At 41.6% G+C, this 10872-nt stretch overlaps 1 protein-coding gene across 1 annotated transcript in view; it reads left to right on the top strand.

Annotated features, from left to right (window-relative positions):
• Positions 1 to 10872, top strand: part of CCND1 (cyclin D1) — a gene marked incomplete at its 5' end in the record, with an annotated part of 11212 nt that extends 340 nt beyond the window's left edge. The window contains 2 exons of the mRNA XM_010021784.1: positions 4709 to 4857; positions 10224 to 10872. Coding sequence (XP_010020086.1) covers positions 4709 to 4857; positions 10224 to 10379 — 305 coding nt within the window. The remainder of the gene's footprint in view (positions 1 to 4708; positions 4858 to 10223) is intronic.

Below are 10872 nucleotides of genomic sequence, written 5' to 3' on the forward strand. Positions count from 1 at the left end.
GAGCGGAGTGCATGTTGCTGTTGAGGCGGGAGGAGTGTCCCCCCTCTTTGTGGCTTAGCTGTGGAGTCCTGGCAGGATTCCTTTGCTTCTGTACACCGGGTTGTATGGGGGCTGCACGGGGAATCCTTCCCCACATAGGTTCATTCTTAAGATGAGTTTGTAAAAGCAGAGGGAGATTTTTATGCTTGTGAATAGCTCTGCGTGGGGGGGGGCTGTTTAAAACTTCCCTCTTCAAGCTACCTGTTGGCTCCCCCGTCCTCCTCCTTGGTGGCTGGTAGATTGGAGGAAGGCCACACAGCACTGAGGCTTTGCTGGCACAGCACCGAGCCGCTGCCATCTGCACCCTGCTGACCACGTGCTGTGCTGAAGCCATGTGCAGGCCTCCAGATACGCTGCGTAGGGAGGTATCCACACTGGAAAACCTTGTTGGGACCTGTGTGATGGCACGGCTTAATGTCACGTAGTTTTATTTTCCAGAGGTGGATTTGGTATATAAAAAGATGGAAGAAAAATTGCAGGCACTCGGAAGGAAAGCTTTTATTGCACAGAATCAGCCCTACTGCAAGGCCTAAAGATAGAACGACCGAGTCATAAAAGAGAAATACATAAACACTGGCATTGCTCTTCATCTTGGGCCTAACACCAGCCCAATGGGCGGTCTGTAAGTTAAGATTGCCTGGAATAATGGTATTGGGAGCACCACAGCCTTCAGACAGCTTCAGACTAACGGCAGCGGCATTTTGGGAATATCAGACCTAATTCTCTGTGCCAGATCCCACCCGAAGCTTCCTCGGCTGTTAGCTAAAACGAGCAGCTACCCAGGCTCCCCTTTGGATATGGGGATGTTTAACCTAGGTTGTTGTGCTGGCAATGATAGGGATGAAAACAAGAGTAGTTCAAAGGTTGGAGGCTTGCTAAGAGTCCAGTACTTTGATACTGTCGGTGTTGTTATGTTTCTTTTAGGAAGCACATCCAGAGCCTTTATTTAACACTGCTATGCACCACAGCTGGAGAATGGATCAGTAAATGAGAACCATGTTCTGGGAGTTTTACTTAGCTTCTTAAACAACCCCACAGTGCTGAGCTCACCAGAACTGGGGCCCTCTTCAGCTCCCTACGGAAGCTGGGATATTGCCTGGGGAAAAAGCACTCAGGAAGGCTGCCACTAGGCTCTGTGTTTTTATTGTCATTTTTGGATGTCGGGATTTTCCTTCGCCTTTTGCTTTCCTCATGGCTTCTTTGTTGGCTAGTGAAGATCACATGTGGCTTAAGTAGCACCTGGACTTTGCTTTGCCTGTTACTGGGTTGTGTTGTATTTCCCCTTGCCAAAATGAACCTAGATGGACTGCAAACTGCCTGGATGCTGTGGGGCCCAATCCAAAGTCCACTGGAAACACAGACACTTGCTTAAGTGGCCTCAGGGGCAAGTACAGTATATGCTTTGCATGAAGTTGAGCCTGTGTCCTCTGCTGTAAATTAGAGGGTCTCCTAAGAAGAGCTGGCAAAATAATGCTTGCTTAGAAAACAAAAGTTGGCTTCACAAGGTGAAGGCTGTGGAAGTGTTGCTAGATGCGCGGGTATGTGTTTGCTCCAGAAAGAGAGGGCTACGCTTCAAGGTGAAGTTAAAGGGGAATTCCTTCTAAGCTCCCTCTTTAGTTGCCTGGCTGGTAGAAGTGGATTTGTTTGACTTGGTTTAGTTGTGAAAAAAGGAAAAAAAAAAAAAAAAGAAAAATTCCATTTTCACCAAAGGATGTCTTTGTGCTGTGGTAGGTTCGGGCGAAAAAGCAAAGGGAAGAAGAAGAAAAAAATTACCAGGGGTTGTTTGAAGTTAACACATAATTGAGCTTAATGAATGGGGCTTTGGCATGGCCAAGCAAGGCAGGGAGAGCTCAAAAGGAAGCAGGCCTCTTTTGGCCCAAGTTAAGACCAGTGTTGAGGGAGAACTGCAGCTCTATACAAGCATAACAATGAATAGCAACAAATATTGGAGCTTCAGCATTTCATTATGTTCCTCTGGTTATCAAAACATACTAGGTTCCTTTTATACTATTATTATTGCTATTATTATTGTTGTTGCTTTTCTCCTCTGGGATGGAGAAAGAAAGATCCCCCCCTTTGGAACGAGCGTGTTACAATTCCCCTATTCTCTGGCCTTAATAAAATTGGAAGTCTCAAGGTATGTGACCAGTTGGAACCTGTTGCATCTTGCAGCAAGTGATTTATGTTCGCAGTTTTGATTTGCCTCAATGAAAAGATTTTCATTCATAGCCCCCAGCTCTCCAGACGGATGGAACTGCTGCTCCATTTAAAAAGGAAAAGGGGTGACTCGCCTTGTTAGGAATTTTTTTTAAAGCGCTGCAGCGCCTATATGCCTGCTTTGTCCTCCCTTCAGGGTGGCTGGCATTCTTCTCTCTCCTCCCCCTCCTCTCTCTCTCCCTCTCTCTCTTTTTAACAACGCTGAAGTTGTTTATTCTTTTTGGATGAAGTCTCAGATAGGCTACTGGGGATGTGTGCTTCAATTGATGGGGCCCCCTACCCCATTGTGGCTGTGTCAGGTCTAATTCATCTCACCGAAGCCCCCTTGTTCCTGAGCGCTCAATAGCGCAAGATGAGGCGATGGAGGCTGACAATGATGCCACACTCTTCACTTGGGGGCATCCAATTACAGGCGAGAGGGGCCCCCTGATTAATATGCTGAAATTAGTGGCCTCTGCCACAAATAATTCCTTGTTGAGTTGCAACAAAAAGGCAGTCCATGCCGCTTGTCTGGAGTGGTTATAGGGACAGACACAAACTGGTCATTTAAACTTCATTATCACTTTTCCACCTTGGAAAGAATGAGGGTGTGACTATGAATTCATGTTCTTGTTTACTGCTCCATTTAAAAGAAGGATGCAAATATTAATCCCAAACGGGATCCTGTCAGGACAGACTTACTAAACCAACACATTTTGATCGTGTTCTGTTTGTGGAGCTCACTAAATAAGTGTCACGAACATGCTGCCACCCATATGAGCAGTCCAAGCTTAATGGAATTCATGCTTGCCTACTGGAATCCCTCATGTCTGAGGCCTACCTGCAACTGCGTGCAGCATTTCAGTGGGGGAACTGGCTTTGCAATATATTCAGTGTCAGTAAGTAGTTTGGACTACTTAATATTTTTGGGAATGACAGAAGCTTGCTAGAAGATGGGTCTATTTATGTGCACCTGGCAATGGACAGATTAAGAAAAGGGGATAAACTAAACTAATTTTAAGCATAAATGAGACTATTCTAAATCAAGCTTGCCTTTCTGCTGGCAGGGCATCTCAGAAGTTTGGCCACAGTTCATTATATCAGTTTAATTTTGAAGGTTTGTAGCATGGGGGGTAAAATGCCCCTTTGAAGATAGGTATTGGTCAGGGCTACAATGGAGTGTCAGAGGTATCTGAATAGATTCAGAAAGGGGACTTTCACAGAGTCCCAAAGTCTTTAGTTTCACTGGTAAAACATTTACACAAAAGTTATTTTATCATAATAAAGGAGATGCATGATTTAATACTTAAACTGTTCCACTGAGCCCTCTAAGCTGTCTGTTCCTTTGATTTCATTCAAGGGTTTGACAGACGGTTTATATTTTTTCAACCCAGAGGAAGTTGTGTCCTGATAAAAGCTGAAGGAATGTGTCTCAGGTTCTGGTGTACAATGTGGCATTTCCTTTTCTTCCTCACAAAATTAGACATTTACTTGTGCCACTTGATTCCTTTGTTTCAGGTTCTCCTCCAAGGTGTACACTGCTGCGGATCAAACGCATTCATGTTCATCAGAAAGAGTCTTGGCATTAAAATGTGGATTATTATTTAAAAAAAAAACAACCAACACCAAACCAACAAAGCAAAACAAAAACCTAAATGAAAAACATGCTAAATGGCAGAGATAGCCCCCTTAAGGAATCATGGGAGTGGCTTTGTGGCGAGACCTACAGCAATGCAGTCTGGAAGGGGCCCCAGCCTCTTGTCAGCATGGTGTCACATCAGAATGTAACTGATTGTCCGCCAATTCTTGGGACCCCCATCACTTAGTTATGCCACATTTACATTAAATCCCTGTTGCCAGGATGGATGGCAGCCACTGACAAGAGGCTAGCTTGAGACAAAGCATTTTGAAGATGAAACCTTAATTTAAATATGGATTATCTGCCTCCTGACGGGGTTAAGCAGTCTTTCTCTTCCTTTCTTTTTTGTGGATGTTGTTGTTCATTAAAGCTATATTCCTTTGTCTGTCAGTGCAAAGGTTTCTGCTTTAAAAGGCCAGAGGACTTGTCACTAGAGTTCGCCTAGGATCCCATCATGCACAATGCAAACAGGTTTTCTTGGATGTCTAGTGCCACTGACCCTATTGGCATTATTCACATGAGCAAAGTATTTTAACATTTGAAGAACAGGGGCCCTGCTTATGATAAAAGTCCCTCGGAGTGATGACTGGCCTCCCAGGCTCACTGCTAGGAAGGGCTACTCACTGAAGTACAGTTGCTTCTGTGGATAAGTGTTTACAGGTTTGGACCTGTAACAGTTTAGAGCAGGAGGCACCTTTCTGCTCGCAGCTTTCCCTACCTTCTTGGATGCAATACTTGGCAGCTGAAGCCCTGCTGGTAGAAGGGTGTATGTGTATGGGCAGGCTTCTAAAGCAATCATTTCAGTCTTTTTTTTTCTCTCCTTTCTTCATACAGATATTAAGTTCATTTCAAACCCGCCTTCCATGATTGCAGCTGGCAGTGTGGTAGCAGCTGTGCAAGGCCTGCATCTGGGGAACACTAACACTTTCCTCTCCTATCAATGCCTCACACACTTCCTATCACAAGTTATCAAATGTGATCCGGTAAGTGACTCTTTCTCTCGGTTGATCTCCTGCCTTAGAGTTTATGAATATGGGAGCTAATCTGACATAAATCTTGATCAAAGTCAAACCTTGGACTGGGGATTGTTGAACATGTTCTCATGTGTCCATCCTAGTTATTTAGCTGTCATTTATAACCATTAATAATCTGTGATTACGCTGCTGCAGTTCACCGATAGGAATGCCACATTCAGTTCTGATGTTTGTAAGAAAGAGAGGTGTAAAGGATGAAGCAAAGGAAAAACTCTGCATCCATTTAGGACATTGCAGAGGCTGGATTTGGTTGTAGGTAATTAAACCAGGAGTCTCTGTAAAACAAAACTTCGAAAGCAAGGCCACGAAATAGTGAGACCTCACCTCGAGGTATCTCTGACCCTATCTTTGACCATTCTTGAGGCCTTTTATTGTGCCAAGTGGTGTGAAAAAGCCCTTCTTGAAAGAGTTCTAATGATCTAATTTGGTTTATTACATGCTAGATCTGCACAGTAGCTGGCATTGAATTCCTTTTTCGGAACAAATGCTTGTCCCACGACTTTCTGACAAGGTAGATGCTCCTCACAGAACTCTCATTTTGCCCTGCAGCTTCCAGGAGATGCACATCGGTAACTAGTGAGCAATAAACCTTTCATGAGTGAATGGGCCAGGAAGGGAGCCTACAAGGAAGACCTAAAGTCAATGATCCATGTCATAATGGTGTGTGAAGTTGGGGCAGAGTTGAGCTTTGTTTTGTAACAATGCGGAAGACCAATAAATGGATACTTTAAAACGGTTCTTGTGAGGTCTCCCAAGTGCTGGACAATGAGTCAAAATAAAGACAAGTCTGCAGTTAGCAGCAGAATCTTTGAGATGCTGTTCAATTACTTTACAAGTTAATAATCTGAATGCATAGAGAACTGTACTAGTACAGACACTGCAAAACTAGGTTTGTAAAACTGGACTGTTGACAGGATTGAGTGATTTCTGGAAAGATGAATCATAATTAATGACTCACAATAGAATACTTAACTTTCGATAGAAAGTGTGAAACAGTTGCTGACAAATACGATTTTTCAGCATATTATTTTGATCACCTTAACAGTGCCTCGATATTGAGGGTGTTATTTTTGCCATTTATCTTACTGCAGCTAAAGTAATACAGATGCAGTGCTGAAATGTTAAATACTGTAAGAACTGCAAATGCTGCAGTAAAATGCTGCTCTGTTTGGTATGTATGTGTAATGCGTAATGCTTCTAGTCAGCCTGTAGATATTTCAGTGTATGGTTGGCTACTATCCAGCGCCAGGTATTTGAAACAGGTACTGAGGAAAAATACTAGGCTCACTATCTGTCCTGACAATATCTGATTCAAACAACATTATTTAATCATTCCTGATACAGAGCATTGAAGTAGATACTCTCACATCTTGGAGAACAACAGCGTGTCCTTACGTGACTTGACTTAGTTGATGGCAGAGCTCTTTTAAAAGAAAACAAAGTACTTTTAGCAAGAAGGAGAATTCTTAGTTCTTTTTTTATTGTCCAGTCATTGCAAGGCGACAGTGTGCATAACCTGAACTTAACAGCTTGAAAAGGAAGTAACTCTCCTCCAGCTTTCATTGCCAAATGTGTTAGAACAGCTAGAGTTACAAGTGTTTTTATAGATTGCTACAGAAAATAAGCATCATTAAATGATATGTATGTATCACTGTGTTTGTAATTGAATAAGGGAGCAGCTTCTTTAACTACCATGGCTTTGAAGAGAAGAATCTGCTTGGTTTCATACAGAGCATGAGTCCCCTGCAGGGAATTTCCTGTAAGATGTGCCTGTGTAATCCATGGTATCAAATGCTATTCCCATTATCTTACTTCACTAGCACGCAGATGAAGTTTGTTACTCCACTGTGATGGTTCTCCTTGTGCAAATGAAGAGGCTTTATATTGAATTGTCTTGAAATATTAAGAGCATGCATTATAAGATGGCTAACATTCTCTCTGATTATCTGTTAGCTAGAGCAGCTGGTCTCTTGGATTTCAGGTTATAAAATTACTTTTTTTACCTTTAGTTTCAGAGACAGGTGAATCTAAAGTAAAATGAGTATCATCTGATTGGAATTCCTTTATGGTTCATGTTTATGTTGGTAGGAGTCCAGTTTCCCATTTTGTCTTTGATCAGGGGTAATTAGAAGTCAGATAATCACAATTAGAAGTCTTGGGCTGTCTTCCATCATTCTATTCTTGACCCCATCATCCAAAGAGATTGAATTTTACCTGACATTCATTTCCAGGCCAGAAATTTGCTAAACTAGATTAGATTGGATTTCCGTGCTGTCTGTTAGTACACTGGAATTCGTCTCCTGCCTGCCCCTACTCAAGACGCACCTTCAGCCATGTGCTTGTTATCCAGAGTGAGTCAGGCAGTAACAAAAGATTTCCAAGCAGTTCCTTTTCTGTTGTTGTTTGTTTCCTTTACTATCTGGCCCTGGAGACTGATCATTGCTTCTGTGTGTGTTAAAGGTATTTGACCACATCAGTTAAGCTAGCAAGTCTTTCTGTTTTTCACTGAGGAGCTTAATTAATCCAGGAAGGGTTTATGACCTTGAACAAACTATGGGCATTGAGAATTTGGGTAGTGAAGCAGAAAAGTTGTGGGGAGAAGTTATCAAAGTAATGCACAAGGTTTGGATTTGCTTTTCAGTGTTCAGAAGTACTGAGAATGCAAAAAGGGTTTGAGGAGGTTGTTCACAGGGAATTATATATTTTCCTGCTATTTTTGCTAGCTCTAATACATTCCTGTAGACAAATTATTCATCATAGAATCATAGAATGGCTAGGGTTGTAAAGGACCTTAAGATCGTCTAGTCATCTGAATAAGAAATGAACAGAAATGCCTAAACCATAAAATAATCACTGTTAATTTAACTGCAGCTTAAAACAGTCTCTTCATAATAAATTGTAAAGATTATGTTTTAAAAAAATACATTTACAACATGCTGTACTCTGAGAATCTCACAGGAAAAAAAAAAGTGGTAAAAAAACCCCTTTAAATTACGCAGTCTTGAATAATTATCCACAATTGGACTCCAGAGGGAGAAAAATTTCTAGAAATGCTTTTGAATGGTTTTAGTTTTCAGAGCTCAAACATGCTATATACAAATGGTTAGCATTAAAAACCAAACCCAACCAAACACAAAACCCCCACCAAACAATCCACCCCCTTTCCCCTCCAAAAAAAGCCTACAAGGATATGTGTTGCTCTGAAAATACTAATTGGCTTTCGATTTGGAACGCTGAACATGCTACCTTGTTAAAACAGAATTATCCTCCAAAATGCTTGGATCTGTAAACCCCAGAATACTGTATTCCTGTACTATTTAATACATCTAATTCCAAGTGTGACTGAGGTATGTGGTACAGGACATGCAAGGAGGAGCCTTATAGTCAGGATTGATCTGTCATACCTTGAGAAGGGGTGAAAGGACTTCATAGAGATCTTATTGTGAAGGCCAGAGGTATGTAGGAGCCAAAGGCATGATGACTTTAGGATATGAGGCGTTTCTTTTTGTCATTTAAAACGCTGTGTGTCTCTGTCAAGAGGAAATATTACACTAGGGTTTAAACCAGAAAAGGTCATAGGTTATGTGTTTTCAGTGAGCTGTAACTGATGGTCTGATCTGCTTAGAGGTAGGATTAACCTCCCTCTCTCTCAGAAAGGACTTGCAGAGAATTGTTTGCTTGGGTTTCTAATCTTATTTTACCCCAAATGCCATGTGCCCTTATTGGTGGCAGAGGAGATTCTTGTGGTAGTGGAATCAGTGAAAAGCTGGTAGATCACACAAGAAGCCTCTGAATGAAGGCAGAATTGAAAGTGGGAAATAAAGAAAACAGCAGGCAGGTCACCCTCTCAGGAAAACAACATTCATTCTCAGTCATGCACATCCTAACACTTTTGACGGCAATTTATCATGGAAGACTGGGTTCACTGCAAGGGCTAACACATGTCATAGGTTAAAGCAGAAAAGGCAATCCTGAAAGGAAACTTCAAAGTCCTTAATACACCGAGTTAAATATGTTGGGGAAAAGCTTAGGATGTTTGTTATAAAGATAGGAGTAAACAGCACACTGGAGGCATTCTGGCAAAATGTCTGTGATTGTTTTGCCTATTTAAGGCACCGTTTCCGTGTCACTGCAATGGACGTACACGGCTCTGAAGAATGCAGCCAGAACTTGCAGAAAGTTGGGATAGGTTGAGCTAACGGGCCTTCTCCAATTTTAACTGCTGTGGATTGAGAAGTAGAATTGGATATAAATACTCATGGTATTATTTAATGCCATGGGGAAGTTACTTTTTGCCACCATAGTGCTTGTCCTGGTGCTTTATACTTTTAATTCACACTGATGTTTGGTGTGAGTGGTGAGGGCCTTGGACTTTCCTGAACAGTCATTAAGATGGTGGGTACATTCTGCTCAGAGAAAATGAGAATTCACCGTGAATGCAGTAGCAAACTGAAAGCTTGGCAGCATTTTGTAATGCATGGTTAGGAAGGCGTGTTTAGTGATGCTTCTGATAAATCTTCCCAGTTTGGAGTCAAACAGTCCAGGACATTTTTCTGTTCAGATGCTTCCCAAGTTAGAAATCAGGTTGTTAACTTGAGCTGCCCACTGCTGGACACAGCAGCAGTTGGCAGGCAACTTTGGTGGCCATGTATAGTATCTAAATACATGCATATCTTAGCACTTCTAGCTAAGAACTTTATCAGAACTCAGTCTGGAAAATTCACTGTTTTATGACCATCAGTTCTAGTACACTGTTCTGCAAAAATATTTCTGTGGCTTCAGCCCAGTTTCGTGGCTTTGCAGTACTACTCATTTAATTTTGATTGATTCACACTGCTGTCCAGTCAGACTATGCCTCTTTTTTCAAAAGGTATAAAAAACAGTGAGGTAAAAGATACTATGAACGGGCTTTTAAAGGACTGCTGCATTAACAGCATAGGCACTGTCCTGCCTGGGTTAGTTACTCCATGTGTTGCTAGTGGAGTGTGCAGAATATTCAGCTGTAGACCAGTGGTTAAGACTAACAACAAAAGGGCAGAGGACCATGTATGGAGATGCTCCATGCATAGGCCATTAAATAGGAGAGGGCAAGAGTTAGTTGATAAAGATCCAGGCTAGCATCCTGCAGAAGGTGGGGTAGCTTGTCCAATCCTTTTGCTAATCTTGTTCTTCCCACACTCCTTTCAGTCTGCTGCCCTCACAGATAACTTGGTTATATTTCTCTTGCTTTTTCAAGAAACAGTATTTGTTCTGTGATCCTACTGTTTTTCTAAAGGACTCTGGATCTTTTTCTGCTTCCATTTAATCTTCTGTAGGATTGTTTACGAGCCTGCCAAGAACAGATTGAATCCCTCCTTGAATCCAGTCTACGTCAGGCACAGCAGCACAACGTTTCTTCAGAAACAAAGACTGTAGAGGATGAAGCAGACCTTTCCTGCACACCTACTGATGTGCGAGATGTGAACATTTAACAGGACTTCTTCTAAAGGGTTTGCTTGGCCAGAAAAAGCAGACAAAGGGCATCTGAGAAGGAATCAGCATCAGGATCTCCCCCCCAGAAAGCCTTTTCTCCAGGACATTTTTATACCAGAAGGGAAAACCAGTCTTGTTATATTTTTTCTTGCTCTGTCTCCCTTCCATCTGTGACTTCAAACAAACAAATAAACAAAAAATACCCCAAAAACTGTCTTAAAAAAAAAAAAAAAAGAAAAAAATAGTATTTGCATTACCCCCAGGGGTTTGTGCTACAAAAATAGAGGATTTTATACAATAATAATCAACTAGTTTTTATATTAAAGTGTTCTTGTCTGTATGTTGTAAAAATAGGCATTAACACACAAAATGTCTCCAGGGGAGGTATTAGATTTGATTTCTTACATATAAAACAAACCAACCAACCATTTTTAAAGTAGAAGAGGGTTGTTTTTTTTTTTCTTCTCTGATAGTAAATGAAATACTTTTTTT

This window comes from Nestor notabilis, unplaced genomic scaffold (genome assembly GCF_000696875.1).
Source record: "Nestor notabilis isolate BGI_N333 unplaced genomic scaffold, ASM69687v1 scaffold7649, whole genome shotgun sequence".
Classification (NCBI taxonomy): domain Eukaryota; kingdom Metazoa; phylum Chordata; class Aves; order Psittaciformes; family Psittacidae; genus Nestor; species Nestor notabilis.